Source organism: Sus scrofa, chromosome 3 (assembly GCF_054392235.1).
Source record: "Sus scrofa isolate SSC_HxYL_T2T_F1_AM1 chromosome 3, Sscrofa_HxYL_maternal_Yorkshire_Landrace_v2.0, whole genome shotgun sequence".
Taxonomy (NCBI): Eukaryota; Metazoa; Chordata; class Mammalia; order Artiodactyla; family Suidae; genus Sus; species Sus scrofa.
The window spans coordinates 120,598,574-120,622,947 of NC_139385.1; the positions used below are offsets into that span (position 1 = coordinate 120,598,574).

Sequence of the window (24,374 nt, forward strand, 5' to 3'; positions counted from 1 at the left end):
CAGGGTGACCTACCCCAAGCCTGTTTGATTTCCTCTATGTCGTGCTGAGTATTCCATGGCCTTTCCCCTTTCTTTAACTGTCCCCGGCCTCCCATCTGGGAAGCCAGAGCCCCCTCTTCAAGAGTTTGCCTTCTGGGAGTTCCCGTCATGGCTCAGCAAATCTGACTAGCATCTGTGAGGATGCAGGTTCGCTCCCTGGCCTTACTGTGTGGGTTAAGGATCGGGTGTTGCTGTGGCTGTGCTGTAGGCTGGCAGCTATAGCTCTGATTAGACCCCCAGCCTGGGAACCTCCATATGCCACAGGAGCAGCCCTTAAAAAAAAAAAAAAAAGTTTGCCTTCTGGACCCTGAGCCGTGGTCAGAGTATATTATTATACTAGCAATAATAATTACGCTCTCCTCTCTACTTCAGAGTTACCGGGTCTGTCTCTCTGTCACTCCCTCCTATTTTTACACATGAGAGGAAAATCCTGAATGTTTATGATTTATGACCATGTCTTTTCTTCCATAACGGCAGCATGCCGCAGGAGAGGACCGTAGGTCCAGGAGGCAGAGGACCCGGTCGTAACCCCAGCAGGCACACCTGCAGGAGCACTGCTGCCCACTGATAAAATGGGGGCGATGAACCACCATCCTAACACACTGGTTATGGGGCTGCTGCCAGTGTAATGAGCTTGTGCCATGAAATAAAAGGCATATGCACAGCATTACATTTCTGTGCTGACAGTCACCCTCGCTTGGTGCATTTCTAACCTGCCCGCCTTGGCACCTGTTCAGGAGCAGGGGTGGGGTGGCAGGATGGCATCTTGCTGGGGGACAGACAGAAAGCCATGGAAGCAGAAGCCCAGATCCTGTGCCAGGGGTCAGCATCTCAGAATACCTCTCTGGAAGCATCCTAGACCAGTAAATGACAGTGAACACGCAAGAAACTGGTGGTTAGGAAGCACTGTGAGACCCACCTGAACTTGGGGAAATTAAGTCTTCATTGAACCTTTCTTGGAAAAAAGAAAGAAACTACCTGTGGAGAAGCCATGCAGAGGAGCTGCATTATTCAGGAGCCGCTGAGGCAATCAGGATGGCGCCTGAGCTGGCATCTGTCTCTGCTCCCATTGGTGGTCTAGCCCTTCCTTCTGCTCCCACCCCCACCCCCCACCCATCTTTCCTGCTCACTAGCTCTTCTCTCCAGTAAAACCCTTGAATCTTTAATAAATTATAAACATGCTTTCTTGTCTGTCTACCGGCGCCAGATCTCAGTGTTGGCAGCCTTTCCCATTCCCCTGGTGCCCCTAATAGATCTTGCTGTTTGATTAATCTTTTAGACCCTCTCACAGAAAAGCCCACGCACGGTCTGAGCCGACTCTCCTCATGACCGCCTGTTTTAAGGATTTTTCCCAGCCCCCTGGTCTTGTTGCTGCCAGTGGCCAGGGCTCGTCCCTAAGTGGGGCTGTGGCCTCCCTGGGCTTGAAGGGGAGATGGCCCATGCCCTGGGCTTGGCCTGGCAGGGGGGCCCTTCCCAGCACCAGCCCCCACTGTGGGCTCCTGTGCCCTAGCCACAGTGAGGTCACAGTGGGGCACCAAGGACAAATACCATGTTAGAAGCCATGCAACCTGGACGTAGCTCGTCTCGGCCACTCGCCAGGCGTGTGACCCTGAGCAGGACTCTGAGCCTCAGTTATTTTCATCTGTGAAGTGAAGGTTCTCATGAGCTGTTGTGAGGGTCCAAGGAGACAAAAGATGAGTCAGGGCACCACAGGCTCTGGGAAGGGTAGGAAGGAAGATGCCTCGAAGGGCTGGGAGTGGGGATGCCTCTGCCTCCGAGCTATGCGGTACCTCCTTCCTGTGCATGTGGGAGTGGCTTGTGGGACTTCTGCCCCACAAGGAGAGCCCGCATCCTTTATCCTACAGGCACAGGAGGCTGGAGGGGGCTCCCAGGATGCCTTTTATGCCACCAAGTTCTGCCCAGTTTGGGAGGTTGGACTGGGTTGTCTTGAAGCCCCTTCCTTTCCTGAACTCTGAGTTTGTAGTTCAGTCCTAAGCACTGGGCGTTGCTGGAGGCTGGGTCACTGCATAGTCATCATAATAATAATTCTCACCACCGCTTCCTCGGCAGCTGTGAAACGCCAAGGGTTTTACCTGCCTTCCCTGCTGTCCTCATGAGCCTGAAAAGAAAGTGTTTGTTTCTCCTTTTAAAGGTGACAGTATTGAGGCTCAGAGAGGATAAAGGGCATGCCCAAGGGCACATAGCCAGTTTGCAGCAGATCCAGGACTCGCATCGGGTGCTTTCTCCCATACCGATGCTCCATTCTTGGCTCTATTCTCCTCCTCTTGCCACCCCGTACCCCTCACCTGCTATCAGACGGCGCAGGACCACTCACCAATGATGCCTTTCCAACCCGTGGAAGATCTGGCTCCAGTCAGCGTGAGGAAGAGCCTGCCGATCTGAACACAATATGAAAAATAATGATAGTTAATATTTGCCAAGCATCTATTATGACCTAACATAGTAATAATCTACAGGTTCAAAATTGTTGTCTCCACTTTCTAGATGAAGAAACTGAGGCTTAGAAAAGTAAATTTGGGTGTCCAGCCACCCAGGTGAGCCTCAGCTGCAGAATAGTCTTTGCAACATTCCATTCACATCAACCACGCTTATTGGATGTCAGCTACAATCAGAGCTTCTGATTACTGATGCCCTGGGAACCTTTAACAGGAAAGCCTTGGGCTCAAACCCTGTTTTACAATTGGGCAGACAGCAGCTGGGGGAGGCGGGTGGTTTGCCCCCTTCTCATAGTTGGTCCAGATGCCCAGGCCGATATTTTGTGAACTGCCTCACTTAGCACCCAGCCTGAGGGTCCAGAACCATGTCAGGACGGGGATGCTGTACCCCATTTCTGTCCATCCATCCCTGCGTCACCCTGTGAATCCAGTACCTCCTCCTCCATCTTCACCACCCCCCCCCGCGGAGTTCTGCCTCCCTCTGCTCCCCCAGCTGGATGCCTCCAAGACACAAAAAGTGGCCTCCATCCCCCAAACCTCTCTACGTATATAATTCCCAGTATCTGCTATACCAACTTGCCTCCAAATAACTTGCCTCACAAAAGCTGGGGTTTGGGATCCCATCACCTCCCAGGGTGAGGAATGGGATGCTGTCTCCAGTGCCCGGCCCGAGCCTGACCCTCAGTGCAGCCCTGGCAGTGCGGCCTCCCCAGTCTTCTCGTATGTCTTCTCTCCTCATCTCTGATGGAGACAGGAAGGTTCTGCTAAGCTCTCTGCTTTATCATTGTCCCACAAAGAGACATATGATTATGTTTCTGCTCCCCGACACCCCCCTCATTCTTTCTGAGGCTGACCATGCCTCTCCTCCTGGGTTTCTCCAAGCCCCTTCTTGCCTCCACCCCGCCACCATGGGCCCTGTGGCAAAAGGATTGAGCACCCCACCACCACCAAGTCCATCTTGATCAGCCACCTGCCATCTTCCTTCCCCACTGCTCCCAACTTAAGTCTGTATCTGAAGATTGGCAAGTCTAAGGCCTCTTCTTGCTGGTGACCATTTCAAGGCACTTTCCTTCCCCCTTTATAATTATTATTTAATGTACCACAACTCATTGCCAAACCTTAGTGGCTTAAAACAACAGAAATCATTGATTATCTTCACAGTCTCTGTGGGTCAGAGTTCAGAGCATCTTGGTGGGGTGGTTCTGGCTTGGAGCCAGTGGAGCTGCTGTCATCTGAAGGTTTGACTGGAGCTGGTGGACTCACTTCCAAGGTGGCTCATTCCTGTGGCTGGCAAGTTGGTGATGGCTGTGGGCAGAAGGCCTCAGTTCTTCCATACGTTGGCGTCTCTCCCCAGGGCTGCTTGAGCATCCTCATGGCCTGGCAGCTGGCTGCCCTCCAAGTGGTCAAGGCAAAGCCTGCTGTGCTTTTATGACTTAGCCGTAGAAGTCACACTCTGTCACTTCCATCAAATTCTATCAGTCACATAAGGTAGCCCTAATTTAGTGAAGGGTAGAACTATACAAGGCATGGGGACCAGTAGGTGAGAATCACTGGGGCCATCTGGGAGACTGGCCACCACACCTTTTATAGCCATAAAAGGCTAAATCATCAGTGGACTGAAGAATGCATTTCCTGAACTTCTTTCTCTCTTTCTCCATGAATGGGCATCTAGTATACTTAACTCTTGTTCTAGGACATGGAGATGGACAAGGGTCCTTCCCCAGAGGACTCTTAGTCCATCTTGCACAATGCCAGAAGAGAGATGTGTACAGATTTTGGGAACAAGGGACAGGCCATTACCTATCTTGGGGCGTATGGAACACCTTCACAGCAGAAGGGATATTTGCTCTGGGTCTTGAAGGATGAGTAGGAGTTCATCAGGTAGAGAAAAGAAGTCATAGAGCCGTGGCAGAAAGTTATGGTAGCATATGAAGCTGCAGTTGTGGAAGGTCTTGAAGGTTCTCATGGGGAGTTTGGTCTTTCTACATTAGGAGCCACTGAGGGCTTTGAGCCAGAGGAAGGCCTGGGCAGAGCTATGTGGTAGATGAGATGTGACTGGTAGGGGCAGGGGATGGAGGCAGGAGGACTCATCAGAGGCTACTGCAGGGATCCCCCAGAGGAGTAAAGCTGCTCTGACCTGGGCCCATGAGGACAAGAGAGGACCGGTGGATTCAAGGAGGTATATTGGTAGGTGGAGCTGACCTGATATAGTGAGAAGCCATCTCTGCGTGGGGAGCACAGGAAGTCCTGAAGGTCATGACATACCTTTGCACTGTCTCTTACCCTGGGGCCATCTTTTCCTAATTCTTAGTTCCTCATGGCTGACCCAACCCAGCCTGTATTCAGGCCCTGAGCACGACAGCCCTGCTCACTCTGCCTGAGTTCTATTACTTGGTGTTGCTTTTGCAGGAAAAAGTGTTCAGAATTATCAGGGAAGCCAAAGGGACATCAGGCCTGTTGGCCTAGGATTGAGGTTCTTAAGCGTTTCAGGCCACAGCCTTCATTGAGAATCTACTGAAACCCATGAACCATCTTCCCAGAAAAACAACAACAGATTTGCATAGACCAGTTTGCAAATGATTTCAGAGGGCTCCCTGTCCCCTGGAAGTCCACCCTGGGGTCTCTGTACCCCATATTTAAAAGCTTCAAGCCTAGGAAGAAGTTAGAAAATGAAGAGGGGAGGAGTTCCCTTCATGGCTCAGGGGTTAATGAATCCGACTAGGAACCATGAGGTTGAGGGTTCGATCCCTGGCCTTGCTCAGTGGGTTAAGGATCTGGCATTTCTGTGAGCTGTGGTGTAGGTCACAGACGTGGCTCAGATCCCACGTTGCTGTGGTTGTGGCAGAGGCCGGCAGCTACAGCTCCGATTTGACCCCTATCCTGGGAACCTCCATATGCCATGGATGCAGCCCTAGACAAGCCAAAAAGACAAAAAAAATTAATTAGAAAAAAGAAAATGAAGAGGGGAAAAGCTGGACTCACCAAACATCTGTTATTTACTTCGTCACTTAATACCCCTGAAAGAACGAGAAACAGGAGGAAGCCTTTACCCAGGGATTGCCCCTGGTCGCATCAGCCTCACTTGGTGGGTTTATTTCCATTATTACAGTAATTTTCATGCTGCGGGCTACAATTTTCACTTGCAGTGAGGTATTAAATTGAAATTACCTCAGATGTAATTGTCATACAAAATGATCCCGGGCCGGGGAAATGCATGCTTTCTCAAGATGAGGTTGCATGGCCTCTGCCGGGTTTTAGGGCTCTGTCTCTTTCAACAGGCCAGATTTCAGTGTCTGGCAGGGTCAGGGGTCAGCATGATGTGGTGGGCTGGAGCCTCTGGCCCAGACTACGGTGAGGCTTCCGCAGGCTGGGATGGACACAGACAGAGCCACAGAGCCCAAGACTTGGGGGGCGGGCTTGTGGGGCTCCTAGGAACCGCTGTGCCATAACACATTTATGTTCACTACATCCACTTAATTTGGTTCCATGCCCAATTTCCCCCAAGATATTGGGAGATCCCCCTCTAATCATTCTGGAAGCTTCCTTACCAGCTTCGAGCCAGGTGAGGCCCTGGGGTCTTACCCAGGGCTGTGCCACTGGCCTGGCCCCACCAGGCACCAGGTGTCTGTCCACCTCGGTGATGCCCTTGGTTCCAGCCCCGCAGATCGGCTTTGTCTCTAAAGGTCTTCTCATCCTGTGGCCTCTCCTTCCCCAGATGCACCCTGCTGGTGTACTGCGCAGACCTTCCTCCCACGAGCATCATCATCACCTTCCACAATGAGGCCCGCTCCACCCTGCTGAGAACCGTCCGCAGGTAAGAGCCTTCCTGCCCGTCAGCCCTCTGGTCCAGCGCTTGGCAAGCGTGTGTCTGCACGCAGGCTGACCGGTTCACGTGTTTCAAAGTACCTGCCAAGTGCTGTTCAGCACGCTCCACATGCAGCCACTGGTCATCCCTCCTCACACTCCTGTGAAGGTGCCTGTTATCCCATTTTGTAGGAGGAAAGATAGAGGCCCGAGGCACCAGGTTCCTTGTAGAAGGGCACTGAGAGGACTGGGTCCCAGAGCCCTTGCCCTTAACCACGGCACAGAGTGCCTCTAGAACCTGAGTTCTCATTTTCACAGCTAATGAGGGAGCGGGGGGGCCCTGAGGGGCTGAATGCATCCTCCATCCCCAGCATCAGGCCAGGATTAGAACTCAGGGCAGCCAAGGGCTGTCTATCCCAGCCTCTCACCACTTATCATACTTCCACTGGCACCCCTGGTGCAAATCAGGAATGGCCGGCGTTAGCTCATGTCCTCGCCCATGACCTGTGTTCCAGCCCCGCTCCCCCTCGGGCCTCTCCATCCGCCCTCAGCTCCAAGTCAGCACCATGCCCTTGCTCTGGTAGCTGCATCCTTGCTCTGTGTGGTTCTGCAGCCTGAATGGGTTTTTCAATATGAAGCGCCAGCCCTCAGCAGAGCTTGCCCTAGAACATAGGCAGGGCCCTGGAGTCTTGGCCTGGAGAGCCTCACCCCCTTCCCAGAGGAGCCCAGTTATTTTGGCTCCCGTTCCCCATGCTGTGCCCCTTCCTCTCCTCTGGAGCCCCTCTCCCTGTGGCTACCCTTCCTCTGACATCACCTGGCCCACCCCTCCTCACTCAGGTCCACAGCAGCACCAGCATCTTTGGTGGTGGTGGTGGAGCCAGCAGTCACTAAGCCCGCTGGCGTGCAGATGCGCCTCAACTTGTGCCCTTAGCCAGAGAGGTGGGAGGCCACCACTGTGCCCATTCTGCAGCTGAGGAAATGGAGACTTAGGGATACAAAGTCAAGGCCCACTGTTGCTCCACTTACAGTGGTGAAGCAGGGTTCCCACCCTTGTTCACTGACCTCATAGTTCTCAGCATCCCAAGGTTAGTCCAAGGTTAGTCCCAAGGTGGCCATCTGCATTCCTTGAGCAGGGCTTGGACCAGGATGTACTCAGTCATGCCCCCAGCAGAAGGTAGCACTGGCTCTGGGATGAAGTGCCAGAAGTCCCCCCACGTCCTGGGACATGCAGCCTGTTAGAACATGTCTGGATCAGGTGGTTGCCTGATTTTGCAGAGAACTAGGATTAAATGTGGGGGGGCAAGAGAGTACAACCAAGCAGGGCAAAACCTCTCATCACTTTCATCAACAGGCCATGCCTTCCTCTGTCATTCCTGCAGGGGCATGGCTGTAGGCAGGTGGGGACAGTCCAGGTGATGGGAGGGCCTCGGTGGGCTTCCCTGGAGAGTGGGCACAAGTCAGTGGTGCCACTTGCCACTCATGATGAGTGTCCATTGTGCAGGATCAGGGTGTCCCTTAGAAATGTGGAGAGAGACCAGCAGCCCAAACATGCAGTCTTCAGCCTGGCATTTCCTGCATCCTTGGGGTGGCTATCCACTGTCCAGGTGTCCTTGGCTGGCTGCTTCCTTCTGCCAGCTGATTGCCATGGCTGCCCTGCTTTCTGCATTCACCCCACAAGCTGCCTGATTTAAATTTGATTTCCCAACAAGCCTTCAGCTCTTGACAAGAAAGTGTCCTGCGTCACTGTCAGGCATCACCCTGAGTCTCCATGTGGACTAATAAAAGTGCCTTTCGGATTTGTAAACCGGTACAGGTGTGTGGAGGAGGTACAGGGCTCTGGCGTGGTTTGATTTATGATGTCCCTGGGTCTTCTCTGGTGAAAGAAAAAGGGAAGTTCTGGACCTGGCCGGCAAAGCAGGCAGACATGGAACAAAGGGAACTGAGGCTGAGGCCCCAGAACACAGCCCTGCCCTGCCATACAAGGTCACATGTGCGTGTCTGCCAGATGCTTCTGTGAGGACACTAGAGCATCCAAGAGAGACTCCTTGCCTTCCAGGCTGGCCTCTCCTCCTCCTTCAAGGAGTCTGCTGATGCCCTGCACCTCCAACTCCCCCAACTCCCTGCATACACACACACACACACACACACACTCACACACACACTCACTCCATCGGAGCCTTCCTCTGGGCTCCTTCTCTGCACATCTGTACTCTAGCACCTAATGCACTTCTCCCAGATGTAATTCGTGATGGACTTCTACCCGTTAAGACCTGTCTCTTACTCATGGCTTCCCTAACCTCCCTATGGCATAATAACCAGTCCTATGGCACAGAGCTCCTTTGGTTAATTCAGGTAAAGGACTGAGAACTGTGTCGGCCCACAGAGAGCCCTCCTCGAATCTGCCCAGCGAGCGAGAAAAGAGGTGCTTAAAAGGGCACCGCACCAGGAGTCTGAAGACCTGGGTCAAGGCCCCACCCGACCCGACCACTTCCCAGCCTTGTGACCTTGGATAGGTCATTAGCCACATCTGTAAAGACAGTGATAAAAGTCATGTTACAAGTTCTGTCACACATCCCACCAGAAGACATGACCCTGGGACATTTCGGGACATTCTAATATGGGGACCTCGGGCCCCCCAAGCTCTCCTTGCACTCTATTGATATTCTCAGGGGCACTACAGCTGCTGCCCTCAGACGCATCCCTTTCAGCTCTAGGACGTATTTCTCCTCTCTTCCTGCTGTTTCTCCATCGCTTTATAACAGTAATAATGATACATTATAATAACATTAACATGTTAAATGTATGCTGAGCTTTATGGTCCATGGAACACATTCCATCTCGCACTTGAGTTGGCTCCCCATTGGAGCCTGTGATGTCAGGGTGCCCTCATGAATGGAGGCCAAGGCCATGGAGTGGGCAGCACAGGAGCCAGGACTGGAGTTTCGGACATCCTGGGTGGGAGTGGGGGGCAGTGGGGGGGGAGCCCAGCACCTCTGTCCACTGAGGCTCTAAGGCCCTGCACTCTGGAAGGGGGCTTGGGCCCATCAACATCACACTTTTCAGAAGACCCCCATGAAGTGCGGGCCTGTACCCCAAACTCTGCAGGGTGCTTTCCTGGGAGAGCCTGGGCCCATTTTCCTGCCTCTTAGGAACTTAAGTGTGAGCCATGCCCCTCTCAGACTCAAGCGTGATCCATGAAAACAGCAGAATGAGGGCCCCAAGAGCCAGGTGTGACCAGATGGGTGTTAACACCAGCAGCGGGCAGCGTGGAAGTGACTTTTAGGGGTGGAGGCAAGGAAGACTACTTCTAGGAACTTCCATGGCCAAGTGTCAGGTGCCTTGGGGATCCAAATTTTCCTTCCACTCCCTATCCTATGGCACGAATATATAAATTATTAGCCACTGAGAGGAAATTGAATGAAGAGCACTTCCTATCCCCCCTTTGTCCGTGATGAAACGATCTTTTCTAAGATGTCTTTCATTTTTTTTTTTTTTTTTTTTTTGGCTGCCCTGAGGCACATGGAGTTCCTGGGCCAGGGATCAGAGATGCATTTGTGAACTATGTCGCAGCTGTGGCAACACTGGATTCCTAACCCACTGTGCTGGGCTGGGGATCGAACCTGCGTCCCTGCGCTCCAGAGACGCCTCCAATCCCATTGTGCCCCAGCAAGAACTCTGTCTTTTGTCTTTAAGTTTCTAGGATTCTGATGGCTTTGCTCTCAGGCTCTGGCAGGGGAAAGATGCCAGAGGAACAAGGAAGGGCAGAGTCCTCCCTCCCACCCAGTGCCTGGCCAGGCCCGGCCCCTGCCCAAGCTCCTGGGTTACAGGGGGCATGGGGCCCTCAGAGCCAGGCAGAGGCACAGTGGGGCCGGTGATGGGGGAGGGAGAGAAGGTCACAGCCTGGATGAGTTAGGGGGCTTTTCTCACTTCAGGACAGAGAAAAGCCCTGAAAGATGTTTCTCTTGACTGGTGTTGCCGGTCCCCATGTACACGTGTCACCTAGGGCCACCCCTTCCTTTTAGAGCCCCCTCTGGCCCCAGGGGCCTCCTGTGGGGGCTCTGGAGCAGGCACAGCTGACCAGTTTATATCTCGAGTCCCCTTGCCATGACTTTTTGTAATCATTTAGATTTAAAGGAGCAGTTCGTCAGGTTAAAGTGGTAAAAAATTAGACCCTGGGGTCAGATTTGCCTGGTCCGCCCTTTCCCAGCTGTGTGACCCCAGGTACCTCCTTCCTCTCTGCCTCAGCTTCCTTTTCTAAAAAACAAGGAATCCAGGTAATAACTTCCTCACATGATTGTGAGAGGCGGGAATGAGTTCAGGTAGGTAAAGGCCTTGGGACAGGTGACAGCAGGTGCCATGAGGCACCTCCAGCTTCGGTGGGAAGCAGGGATCTAAAGCTGTGGCTCTCAAGCTTGTGCAGACCCCAGAGTCACCTGGAGGGCTTGTTCAAACCTGGTTTCTTGGGTTCCATCCCCAGATATTCCAACTCTGTAGGTTAGAGTGGAACCCAAGAACTTGCATTTCTAACAAGTCCCCAGGTGACACTGATGCTGCTGGCTCCGGGATCCCACTTTTACGAACCAGTCTCATCACGATTATCGATCCCCAGATTCTGGGAGCAGCAGCTATGCGCCCAGCATGATGCTAAGCTCCTTTCCTGAGGCTCAGGAAGCTGCTCAGGGCTTCCTGAAACTCTCCGGCTAGCAAAGAGTGGATACACAGATAACAGCCTTGAACCCAAGTCCATGTGACTCTAGAACAACTAAACCGTACTGTCATCTGGCCTCAGGTCTTCATTCAACTGGTATTTATGGAGCGTCTGATAAGCGCTTCCTGCATGTAGCTCCGTGCAGTTCACAAAGCAATTTCAAATACGTTTCCTCATTTCATACACACAAAAGCCTGTGAAGTAGGTCAAGTATTAATATCGCCTGCCTTTACAAGGAAAATGTAATTACAGATGGAAATGAAGCCTGGGAGCTGCCCTGGCATCTTGTTCGGGATTGCACAGTAGTAGATGGTGGAGGCCACTGGGCCTCCCGCGCTGCTGTACCTGCTCCCTCCGGGGGCCTGGGGGGGGGGGGGCCCAGGGCTAGGGAGAAGGTGTAGACAGGCAGAAGGTGTAGACACTGCTGGCAGCCGCCCTCTGGCAGAGAGCAAGCCGTGGATGGGAGACTCGGTTCTAGGATCATTCCCAGGGCGAGTGTGACCTGATGTGCCCACGAGGCTCGAGCTCACGCCCCTGCAAGGCTGTGAAGGGAAAGGGCGTGGAACAGCCACTGCGGGGGTGGGGCACGATGCAAGGGAAGATTGGGCCCTAGAGGAAAGGGGGGGCTGTCTCTGCTGTGGAGGGGCTGGTGAGGTGTCCTGCCAGGAGCACTGGTGAGAGCAAAGGAGGGCGATGCCAACAGCCAGGGTCTGGGCAGCAGGGATGGGGGTGGGACATGCAGAGGCCAGGACCTGGGGTGCGGTGGCGGGGGGGACCATCTCCGCCAAGCCAGGTCCTCTGGGCTGGGCTTGACCTTCCTCCTTCTCTGGCCACCCCAGGTGCCCAGAGCACCCGCCCATCTCAGGCCCTCCTGGCCCCCAGCCACTTTTTCGGAGCCCCTGCCATCACTCCAATTGCTCTGTTTAGAGAAGCAAAAACCAGCCAGGTGTTACCAGGAAATGGTCTAATTACCACTTACTGCTGACGATTTCGCTCTTTTTTTTTTTTCCTTTTTTAAACCCTGGACATTTTTTATTCGCTAATCATCTCTCAGTTCAACCGGCGCAGAGCTGCACGCGATTTACCTTTTGATGTTCACAGAAGAGAACTCTTGAATTTCAAAGAGCCGACAAGGATTTCAGGGAATCGTGTGCAGAAGCTACAGCCGTAATCAAACCTCATTAGAGGGTATTCTTCCAGCAAGTTTTCCCTCTCTTTCTGCCTCCCTCGCCCCCTCCCTCCCTGATTGGAAGGCTGGTTGTTGTGTTTGGTGTGTTTTCTTTTGGATGATTGTGGCAAGGGTCCCCTCCCGCCACCTCCTGCCCTCCTTGTCCCACTTTCCAACAGCGGGCTCAGGGCCTAGGGTCAGGGTTCCTCTCTCCAGCTCATGCTAGTTGCCATGGTGAGAATTAAGGCTTCATAAATAAAGGTAGCTGCAGGCAAAGTTCTCCTGGGATGTCTCTGCATCCTGCTTAGAAAGGGCGACCCACCAGAAACAGGGCTCAGGTGCACACCTCTGACAGCACCCATCTAACCCCCCCTTCCCCACACGTGTGGGACTCTGAGTGTCCCACGGTGGGTGGTGTGGCCCAGGAATGTTTCTGAGGAACCACATGGTTTGGGGTGTTCAGGAGAAGCGGGATCCAGCTATATCAATCAGGCCCAAGACCCAGAATGAACACAAACTTAACCCTGCTCCATGGGAACAGATCCATAGCATAGGAGGAGAAAAGAAGCCAATTCAAAAGTCACTGCTAGAATTCCCACTGTGATGCAATGGGACTGGCGGCCTCTCTGCAGCACTAGGGCAAGGACACAAGTTGGATCCCCTGCCTGGCACAGTGGATTAAAGGATCCAGTGTTGCCATAGCTGTGGCTTAGGGCACAGCTGCAGCTTGGATCTGATCCCTGGCGCAGGAATTCCATATACCGTGGGGTGGCCAAAAATGAAAGAAAAAAAAATTCACTGCTGATGCACAAATCAGTAATAATTGGTATAACTTCTTATCACTTTTATCAGGAGACACAGTGCTAAATGCTTTAGAAGCATTTAATTCTTCTCTAATTCTCCTGGTGGCCCTGAGAAGAAAGTACTACTATTATTATCCCCATTTTACAGATGGGAATATTTTATTGCACAAAGCAGTAAATACTTAAATACTTAACCTGCCCAAGAATTCACAGCTTGTGGTAAGTAGCTCCTAGACCATGAATTTCTGGAAGGCAGAGCTCACCTCTCCCGCATTCCTCATCTCCCCAGGACCCAGCACATAGTGGGTGTGCTCTAACTATCCCTGGAAGGAATGGTCATGGGGCCAAGGCACAGGTGGACTCGGGCAATACAGAGAGTAACTTGAGGAGCCCCCCCTTCCAGCCCCCGCCCCGGGAGGCGGCCATCTAGAGGGCAGCAAAACCAGCCCTTGGAGCCGAGAGCCCTAGGAAGCTTCAGATACAGACAGCTGGGGGAATCCCAGAGGAGGGAGCAATTCATTCTCACCAAGCGGATTGGAAACCTATTAGAGAAGAAGTGGCATTGGAACTGCTCCTGGGGCAGAGGAGATGTATTTCATTTTGAAACGTCTGTTGTACCAAGTAGGATGTCTCCAGATAATGGGAAATGGGGCTGGCTCCAGATCGGGAGAGGCCTAGAGGATCCTGAGGAGAGCTTGGGTATGGAGAGGTGGTGAGGAGCCTTTTGTGTGGAAAGTCAGGCAATGAGAGATCAGAAACCTCACTCGGGGAGTTCCTGTGGTGGCTTAGCAAGTTAAGAACCCAATACAGTGTCTGTGAGGATGCAGGTTCAATCCCTGGCCTCGCTGAGTGGGTTTAGGATCTGGCGTTGTCATGAGCTGGGGTGTAGGTCACAGATGCCACTCAGGTCCAGTGTTACTGTGTCTGTGGTATAGGCCAGCAGCTGCAGCTCTGATTTGACCTCTAGCCTGGGAACCTCCATATATCTCAGGTGTGGCCCTAAAAAGCAAAAAAAAAAAAAAACTCACTCTGGAAGTTATAGGAGGACAGACTGGCAGGTCAAGCTACTGCAAAAAAACAAAAACAAAAACAAAAAACCAGGCAGAAGAGGATGAACCAGGATGGAGGTTTAAGAGGTAAAGATGCTTTGAGTGTTATTCTCCAGGAGAACCAGCATGTCTTGGTTATTGATGTGACGTGGGGTTTTGAGGAGAAGGGGGTCGTTGAGGATGGCTTCTGGATCTCTGTCTGCATGCTAGGTGGGTGGTGGCAGCGTTCACTAAGACAAAACCAAGTTCTATCCTAGAGGCCCACAGGTGAGCCGTGTGATGAGACAAGCTTCTTGGTTGCCCAGAGGTTTTGTTCTTCAAATGCAATGGTGTCCGGCTAAACCTTGAGGTGATACATATATTTGCCACTAGAAGTCATAGTGATCTTTGCTCTCTCCATCTCACAGCATATTAAACCGCACCCCTATGAATCTGATCCAGGAAATCATATTGGTGGATGACTTCAGCAATGACCGTAAGTGCTCTTGCCGTCCTGCACTGTGGACATGAAGGTCTGTTCCCAGCCCCCGTTTAACTGGCAGAGGCGAGCCCACGGGTTCTCTGGGGATGGAGGAAAGCCTAGATTTATAATAGGTAGGGGAGACAGTGAGTGCCCATGGGGGGCTCAAGAAGTCCATAAACCTTACATTTGAAAAACAATGTCTTGGGGAGTTACCATTGTGGCTTATTGGTAATGAACCCTACCAGTATCCATGAGGACATGAATTTGATCCCTGGCCTTGCTCAGTGGGTTAAGAACCTGGCATTGCTGTGAGCTGTGGTGTAGGTCACAGACGCAGCTCTGATTTGACCCGTAGCCTGGGAACTTCCATGTGCCTCGGGTGGGGCCCTTGTTAGAAAAGATAAGAAAAAAACAAAACATCTTGGGTTCTCTGTTGTGAGGATCTAACCAGGTCAATTTAGTAGATTCTTAATGGAGTCGGCGTGTGTGTGTGTGTGTGTGTGTGTGTATTTGTGTCACCGCCCCCAAGATATGTCCTTAGACACGAGAAGAGACCTCGCACTTTCAAAGGATGGACGCTGGGACCCCAAGCCCTGAAGCAGTGCCCATGACTAGAGATTCCTGACTCATATGCTCTGACCATCCACCAGCCTGAGCTAAAGCCACCTTCCTTCTTCCTTTCATTCCCACAGTGGGACTGGCGGAGGCAAGGAGAGGGCTCTGTCTTTAGGACATCCCGTTACCTGGCCGTGACACACTGAGCAGCTGCTTTCCAGTCTTCCACCGCTGGTCATGACTGTCTCCTAGGTGTCCCGTCCAAGAGCCTGAGTCCCACCCAAATTCACACTCCAAGTCCACTTTCCCTGAGAAAAACATGCAGGTGTTTTCAGACACCTGTGTGTTCCGTTTGACAGGTACAATCATCGTAGAAGCATTGTTACATTTCAGGTATTGGGTATTGGCTCCTCTTCTGAGAGCCGACATCCCAGCCTGGGTGCTGTTCTGGGTGGTCAGCTACATCCAGGCAGAACTGCCTTCTTCCAGTGATGAACCAGGGGAAGCAGGTGATGGCCAATGGGGACAGCTCCAAGTCCCAGGAGGGTGGAATCGATCCCCACCAGCCCAGCCTTGATGCTGGAAGCTAAGCATAGGAGCCACTTACCACCCTGGGGTCTGCTCTAGGGTGGCCAGGAACACATACCCCTGACACAGCCTCCAGCCTTGGGTGTATTGCATAGGCAGGTTGTGCACCAGATCCAAGGTCATCAGCTCTGACCTGAGTCTGAACCTCAGTGACCTGTCTCCCTTCCCTGGAGAGGAAAGGTTTGGGGGTGGCCTGGCCCTGAGGCTGGAGAAGGAAGTGCTGCTGGGTTCACTTAGAAGCAGAATGTCTCAGTGGTGAGAGCATGGCCTGGAGCCAACTGCCTGGCTTCCCATCCTAGACCTGGCACTTGCTAGCTATGTGCCTTGGGCAAATTATTAACCTCTATGGGCATCAGTTTCTTTGCCTATAAGATGGCAATGACAATAGCATATGTGGCTTCTATAAGGACTGAAATGTGTTAATACCCCTGAAGTGCTTAGAACAGTACCTGGCTCAGAGGAAGCCCCTGTGAGTCTTTGTGGTCACCCTGTAGAGTCCAGAGCCAAACAGAGAGGCTAAGGTTGATAAACCAGGGAAGCAAAATCAAAACTTATGGAGTTCAGAGTCAAGAATTGGTGAGCCAAAGGAGCGATGGGTCAGCAGGTGAGAGGACAGCAAGGTCCTTGCCCATCCTGTCACATTTCCCTGCCTTCGGAGAGTGGAACCACCCCTGTGTGATGGGATACACTGCGCGGGTCCCCTAGCCAAAAGGGGGAACTGAAACTCCGAAATCTATCCCATCCATTCTCTGGCCTCCCAGCAGCTCTTTCCTAAACCTGCTAGGGAACAGGACTCCTATCTCCTGTTTTGAATGATCTATAGAAAAGGAGAAATGTCCCCAGGTGACCACGCCAAGACTTCCCTTCTGGAAGCCTTCCAACAAGGACGCATGTGCACTGTGTGACTGAACTGCTCCAAAGAGGGCCCTTGGAGGCCACTTTGTATGACTGGGCCACTTGGTATACTGATAGCCGTGGTCACCCAGCCCCTTCCAAAGCCCATGCACACTCTGGCGTCAGGACAGGGCGCTGCGGGTAGGGGCGGGGATGGGAGGCGGGGCTGCCTCACCTACTGTGCTGGTGCACCTCCATCCTCGGGCGCTCAATCCATGTGACCTTTTGTCTTTGCAGCTGAGGACTGCAAACAACTCATCAAGCTGCCCAAGGTGAAATGCTTACGCAATAATGAGCGGCAAGGTAGGTCTGTGCTGCTGGGCGGGCCCAGGGGTGTGGGTATGTGCTGGGGGGTGTGCCATCGGCCAGTGGACCAACAATGGCACCCACTTGGCCGGTTGTCCCTACTGCAGGTCTGGTCCGGTCCCGGATCCGGGGTGCTGACGCTGCCCAGGGGACCACCCTGACTTTCCTTGACAGCCACTGTGAGGTGAACAGGGACTGGCTCCAGCCTCTCCTGCACAGGGTCAAAGAGGTGAGTGAGGCAGAGTCCGTGCCCCCCACTTTCTCAAGCTCATGCCTCACAGGCCCACAGTCCCTTGGGAGGTGGTTGGCGCAGACTGATGTCCCTTTTATAGATGAAGAAACTGAGGTGGGGGGCCCACCCACGGTCACACAGCAGGCAGTGTTGGACAAAACCCAGGATCTGTTCTTTGCATCACACTGTCACTGACAGCAGGCCTGCAGGTGGGCTGCCAACGGCTGATACGTGACACATGCAACTTCCTGGGCAAGAGAACTGCCCAGAACAATTTCACCCAGGCACTAGAAGATTCCAGAAAGGGAGCCCTGATGAGTGCCTTTGTGAAAACGAGGCAGCAGAATTAACCAGCCTCTGTCTTATCTCCAGCCATGTGTTACCTGCACCCAAAGGCCAAGGCAGGGGTCTAGATGCTAAGAGGCCTGAATTCCTTGCCTCTGTCTGCCTTTCAATTACTCTAGAATTCTGTCTATTTCTCCTCTCCGTGTCTCAGTTATTCCTCTTAAAAGTGAAAAAGAATTAAATTTTCCCATCAGTATGTTATAGTCCACAAAATCCACCTCCCCCCACCCCGATCTGCAGAAGATGTGTTTAGATGCCAGTGACTGTGATTCGCATTTATGCTGTTCATTTTCCCCGTGCGTTGCTGACTCCTGCAGCTGCTCTGTGAAGGGGTATGTTTTTAACATACCCATTTCACAGATGCGGACACATTCTCAGAGAGGATTCTGTCACTTGGGCTGATCCTCCCTAGCTGGTACCGCCCACACCTCAGTGTTGCCTTGACAACATCTTCCCTGCGCTGTGGTTATTTCCTCCTCTCCCTTTGAGGCGGCTCCTTGACTCCTACCTGCAAAACGTCAGTGTTCAGAGGATGAGAGAATTGAGGTGTGTGAACTGCTTAGAGTGCTAAGAAACCCTTGCCAGCTTTCTTCATCCAACGAACCTCGGTGGGCGTACAGAATTCTGACACACGAGCCTCGATGTTCAAACCCATCACGCAGCCATTTTCCCTGAGGTTGGAGGACTCCTCTGAGGGTCCGACGTAACCAGGTGAGGGTCTGCATTGAGAAATCATAGGTTTTGAGCAGACCGTCCCATTGAGGCACCCCTGACACTGGTGGCACCCCCACACCCTTCCCTCCTTTGTGCTCCACCTGCACACAGAGCAAGCCTTCCCAGACTAAGGCTCTAACTGGGCATCCCCACTGCTTCATTGCCCACCAAGCCCTTCCTGGCCCTGGAGGCCCTTCCCCTCCTCGCCACAAGCCCCTTGCCCTTTAGGGCCTCACCCACATGTCTCCTCCTCCTGGAAGCCTTTCCTGACTGCATGTCTGGCTTGGGATCACTCCCAGCAAGAATTGCCCATTTGGCCCCACAGTTTCCTTTTCTGGGTTTAGTTTTATGTCTCCCCTAATAGATTACATACCCAAGGGGGGCACCCATCACCTCCTTGTGGTTGTAAAGTAAGGCACTCAGTGTCTGCGAACAATAAAAGAAGAAACTAAATGCAGTGAGGACAGGATAAGGCTGGAATAGGAAAAAAAAAAAATGCGTTCATTTCCTGCCTCTAAGTTAAGTAACAGACATTTATCCAGCACCTATGTGGGGCAGAGTTTGGAGGGAGAGTTAGAATGGACCATGTAAAATGAATCTACACCCTGCTTTGTTCCCTACTCTAGAAGATCGTCCAACCCTATTGTTTAGGGGTTTGATGGAAGCTTCTTTACATAGGCATGGTTGATTAAATCATTGCCATTGGTGGTTGGGCTCAATCTCCAGGGTCTCTCCTCTCCTTGGGGTTGAGGGGCAAGTGGGAAGGAGACATAAGGGGGTTGGAGGTGGAGCTGAAGTTTCCAACCCTTTAATCACACAGTTGGTTCCTCTGGAAACTGGCCCCTTCCTTCAAGAATCACCTGATTCGTATAAACTCAGATAGAGTGAAAGAGGCTTATTCGGAGAAACAAAAGATGCTCCTGTCACCCCAATCACTCAGGAAACTCTGAGGGTTTCAGGAGGAACAAAGGACAAATATATATTTCTTATTATATCACAGCATCACAGTATATACCTCATTTTGTTCATCCACTCCTACACGCATGGACATTTGGGTTGTTTCTGCCTTTTTACTGTCGTGAATAATGATGTTGCAAACATTTGTGTACAAGGCTTCCTCTGAGTACCTGCTTTCCTTTCCGCGGGGTATTTACCAAGGAGTGGAATGGCTGGGTCCTGCGGTCATTTGGTGTTTGAGCTCTGGGAACCTCCAGGCTGACGGGTCCCTACAAGAAGTGTTAGAGGGTCTTGCATTCCTCAGGCAGTCTTGTTGAGCCCAGAGGCCCGTTCCATCCCCGTGTCTCTGAGTCCATCTCAGAAACCCTCATGGAAACACGCTCTCTTGTGCATCCCTGGCCAGCTTCGCCTCCACGGCCCTGGGAGTCAGGTAGCCCCAAGATTGAGCTCAGCCGCCAGAGGCAGCTCCCAATCCCCAACACTGTCTGACCTAAAGCTTTAGTAGCAGCAGATTGTGGAGACCAGCCCTGACTGTGGTCCCGCTCTGCCCCTGCAGAGTTTTCACCAGATTCCTGATGAAGACACAGTTCTGCTGAGACATCCCCTTCGGGACAGGGCGTGTGGGCGTGTGTCAGCCTGTGTTTCCACGTGTCTTTGTATGTGTCTCGTCTCAGAGGAACGCGTGATTTGATCTTCTGAGTGGAAGTGGAAATTTTAAGCTGTAATTGGAGTTTGGGATTTTCAAAAATAGAAAGAGATAAGAAAGAAGTTGGGCTCGGGCTGTCAGAAGCATCCTCAGCTGGTGTTTTCCACACGGAAAATCACCTCGATTTCCCTTCCTTCCCTTCAATTATGGGATGAGACTTGAAAGAAGTACTACGTTGTTGGGTTTTTTTTTAACAGAGGCTTCTCTCCCACCCCCCCACCTTATCTACATATTCCTTTAGTAGGAATAAAGATTTTAAGAAATTTCAATCCCTGTAGCATTTGGCAAATTGGTATAAATAATGGCTTACATTTGCTTCAAAGCCCTTTCACATGTTTTCCTCTCTTGTTCCTTCCAGAAGCCCTCTTAGGAAGGCAAGATCGCTTTGCAAATAATAATCCATCCTTGCTTCATAGATGAAGAAACAGAATCCCTCAGCATGTGCTGATTTGCTTAAGATCAGACATATTCTAGACGGCAGGATCAGAACAGGAACTCAGGTCTCTGCCCCTCCTGCTCCCCCTTCCCTCCCTCCAGGCCAACAGAGGTCCCACACTGTGGTCCTCTGTTCTCCTGTCCACCACCGCTCCTAGACATCAAAGTCTTAGTCATCTCTGTACCAACCACAGCCCCTAAACCATAGTAGGTGTTCCTTAATGCTGGTGGATGCAATGAGTGAATGCTTGGTCATCTCTAGGAGTTTTTTGTTTGTTTGTTTTGTTTTTTGTCTTTTGTCTTTTTAGGACTGCACCTGCGGCATATGGAGGTTCCTAGGCTAGGGGTCTAATTGGAGCTGCAGCTGCCGGCCTACACCACAACCACAGCAATGCCAGATCCGAGCCGCGGCTTCGACCTATACCACAGCTCACAGCAATGCCAGATCCTTAACCCACTGAGCGAGGTGAGGGATCAAACCCAAAAACCTCATGGTTCCTAGTTGGATTTGTTTCCACTGCACAATGCTGGGAACTCCTCTAGGAGTTTTTTGATGGCCCCTTCACAGGGTCATTTTAGTTATATGAATTGGTGGAGAAAGAAAGAGGTATGGCTGGAGGGATGATTGATGGCCATTGGCTCTCAGCAGGGGGCAGGGCTTCAGCTTGGATTTGGGAGGTGGGGCTGGGGTGTTATTCTGGATCTGCCGGGGATTCCACCAGCTGCCTGTTTGAACTTACCTGTGGACCAAGCCTTAAAGATAGAGCCACTGGGGGACACAGTCGGGGACCTGCGGTGGGTCTGGGCATCTTTATGGAGTCTATCCATCCCTGAGGCTACAGGAGGAAAGGCCGTCTTGCTCAGCTATAATCGATCCACCTGCTTTGCCTCCAGCCATTGACAGTGTCCTCAGAGGGAGTTAATAGCTGGCTTCTTTTAACCAACTGACCACCTGCAGGCCAGCAGGCTCCAGCCTGGGGCTGATGGATATAAAAGTGGAGCAGATATGACTCCAAGGGACACTCAGAGAGGTTTGTGTCCTGTCTTTGATGGGTCACATCTAAAGTCTTCTGCAGCCCCTTATTACAGTCTTGGCTCCACGTGGCACTTCCCCAAACAGCCCTCGCTCCCTCCTCCCTATCTGGCATCCATGACTCTGAGCCAAGCATCTGTTTCTGTCACAGAAGGACAGAAACCCTCATAACTTACAGGAGGGTACCCAGAGCCTCTCACGGCCCTGGAGGCAGAGCCCCCAGGGGCTTCTGGGGAGGCCTGTGGCCAAGGTAAGCCATCAGCATTTTGCTTTGCATATCAGTTTCCAAATATTGAGGAGATATTTTTTAAAAAGGATTGCAGTTTGGGGTTCCGAAGGCCACCCTTGGGTTCAATAATTCATAGAAGGACCCAGCACTTAGCAAAGATGCTACATGCATAGTTACCGTTAATTACCACAAAAGGATCTGGATTAAAATGCACAGTAGGGGGAGGTTATGTGGGGAGAGTTCCAGGCACAATCATCCAATTATCCCCTGCCAGGGCTGGTGTGCAGACAGTGCCTGCTTCCTCCAGCCAGGACAGGTGGCAATGTGCACAGAGTATTGCCAAACAGGAAGGCCCAGCAAGGCCTTGATGTCCAGGGATTTTAGTGGAGGTCAGTCGCATAGACCTGGGCTGACCACCACCATGGACTCCATGCCCCTCCAGAGGGCAAGTCGAATTGGTACCACATGGCCCAAGGCCCTCACCATGAATCTCATTGACTACCTGGTGTAGCCCCAGATTCCCAGGGAAACAGAGACACTTTTGTAGGCAGAACATGCCCAGGGCTTAGAAGGTACATCCCAGGAGTTGGAGGATGACCAGACATATCTTTGGGCAAGGGTGAATCCTTTACAGAGGTCTATGGCTGGACTTAGTGAAGCAGCAGAGGCCCCTAAGCTCAGCAAACAAAAGCAAAAAGACGTCCTCAGACTTGCAGAAGGTCAGGCCCTGAACGTCTGAGGACATTGCAGAGTTCAAGTCAGGAGACTGTTCTGGTGTGTGTCTGTGTAGGTACTGGTGTGCATGCCGGGTGGCTGGTGTGGCTGGTGTGGACAGTGCGCATTCAGTGTGTGCACAGACACGGACCCGCGATGCCTGTGGCCCCAGAACACTGTGGCAGCTGGGCAGGGGCTGCACTGACTGAGCAGGAAGCATCTGTGCACCTCCCAGAGGGAGAAGCAACGCATTGAAAATGAGCATCTCCTTCCAATTGGCTTCAGAGGCACCTTGTCACTGGCAGGATGAGTCACGTGCGGAGGCTGGGGGCCAAATTAAGTCTGTGAACGTAAAGGCGGGCACTCGGTGAATCTGAGCTTAAAATAAGAAGACAGCCTCATTTAGGGGAGACATTGAACCAGGAAATTAGATGGCTGCAATGAGAAACAGAAGTTCCTGCCTGTATTGACCAGGGGTGGTAGGTGCGGGGCCCTGGAAAAGTGGTCCTGCCTGGTTGGGCCAGGCCTGTTGGCGCTCCTTGGCTGCTGGATTCCCATTCGTTACCGAGTCTCCATGTTCGCAGCTCATTTATACAGCCCAGTTTCCCTTCCTGCATGCCGGTACAGGAGTGTTCACTCAGAATTAAAGAACATTTTAAAAAATATATGCCATGTCTTGACGTCCCCTCAGAACTGGGGAACTTCTCTTGCTAATGTTGAAACTCTCCCCTGGATGGCATTGATGCTTATAGAGCGAGTAGCCTGGGGGAGGCTGGGAAGCTAGATACAGGCTAGATGGTGGTCTTGGATGGCAGGCCTAGGAGTCTGGGCCTTATCTTCAAAGCGATTCAGGTTTTTAGCTGTGGACCTGCAGAGTAAGACTTGAAAGACAACTCTGTCAGCCACCTGTAGGACAAAAGGAAAAGGGGGGAGCAGGGGGTGGGGAGGTGCTGGGAGTCCATCACGGTGTATGCCAGGGGTGAGGGGTTAAAGGAAAGATGGGGTCCTTTCAGAAGAGCAGTTTTCATTAAACTTGGCAGGACTGATCCAGTTGATGGGGCAGAAGCGAAGCTTCTTAAGTTAGTGCTGGGGAGGAAAAGGATTGTGTGATGGTTCTGTGGACAGAAATAGGGACCAAAGGAAAGAAGCATGTCTGGGGAGAAGACGGTGATGCCCTGATGAAAGGGCATGTGATGTCCATGTGGAGGTGGCCGGTGGCATGGTGGATCCATCTGAGTCTGGAAGGGAGGAGTGGAGTCAGGGCCCAAGGTATAGATTTGAGTATCAGAGGAGACAGTGGAAGTTAGTTATCAACTTGCCCATGAACCATAGGCATCCAAAGAAACTATCGGGAAATTCCAAGAGGTTCCCACTCTCAGGATGTGGCTTTGCTTTCTGGAGCTGCAGGCTTGAGGCCACCTCCCTGGCTGACCGTGTCCTCTGTCCTGAGAGACCCATGACGGTGAAGGCCAACGGGAGCCCCCTTCTTCTTGATCTCCCTTGGCTCAATGCCCAGCCCACTCCAGCCAGCCTCCCCGTGTCCCCACCATGCCTGGATGGCCATCAAGAGGCGCCCAGGAGTAAAGGAAAGACTCTAAACCTTGTAGGCATCGTAGCTAGAGAGGTCAGTGTCCCATGCCCCCTTTTATAGCCAAGACTATTCTGATTCAGAGAGGAAAGTTCTAGGTCAAGCACTGAAAGCAGTCTCCCAGGGTGGGGCCCTACCCAGGCCCCCAGCTCCCAGCCTGGCCCCCCGACACCACCTCTGAGCATGCAGCCCCTTGTCTTATAGGACTACACGCGGGTCGTATGCCCTGTGATCGACATCATCCACCTGGACACCTTCGACTACATCGAGTCGGCCACGGAGCTCAGAGGGGGTGAGTGGGGCAGACCCTGGGGCCCAATAAGACCTCGTTTTCTCCTTGGCTGCTGCCAAGTGGGAAAGAAGTAAGGAAAAGTCTCTTAGTGGCTTGTCTGGAATATCCAGCCCTGCATCCTGTAATGTCATAGCCACTGTGGCCCTCATCACAGGGACCAAATGGAAGGGCCAGGGAGGGGGAAGGTCACTCCCAGCCCACAGGGCTCACTCTAGGGCCTGAGGATGTGGAAGAAGCAAGGCCCCCCCACCCTCCGGCTGTATGGGGCTCCAGCCTCTCCTCCAGCCCCACTGAAG

At 52.3% G+C, this 24,374-nt stretch overlaps 1 protein-coding gene across 4 annotated transcripts in view; it reads left to right on the top strand.

Moving 5' to 3' along the window:
* Positions 1 to 24,374, top strand: part of GALNT14 (polypeptide N-acetylgalactosaminyltransferase 14) — a 215,223-nt gene that overhangs the window by 157,200 nt on the left and 33,649 nt on the right. For all 4 annotated transcript variants that reach the window (XM_003481255.5, XM_085019690.1, XM_085019691.1 and 1 more), the window contains exons 3-7: positions 6,211 to 6,309; positions 14,435 to 14,502; positions 16,765 to 16,830; positions 16,941 to 17,062; positions 23,991 to 24,078. In XM_003481255.5, coding sequence (XP_003481303.2) covers positions 6,211 to 6,309; positions 14,435 to 14,502; positions 16,765 to 16,830; positions 16,941 to 17,062; positions 23,991 to 24,078 — 443 coding nt within the window. The remainder of the gene's footprint in view (positions 1 to 6,210; positions 6,310 to 14,434; positions 14,503 to 16,764; positions 16,831 to 16,940; positions 17,063 to 23,990; positions 24,079 to 24,374) is intronic.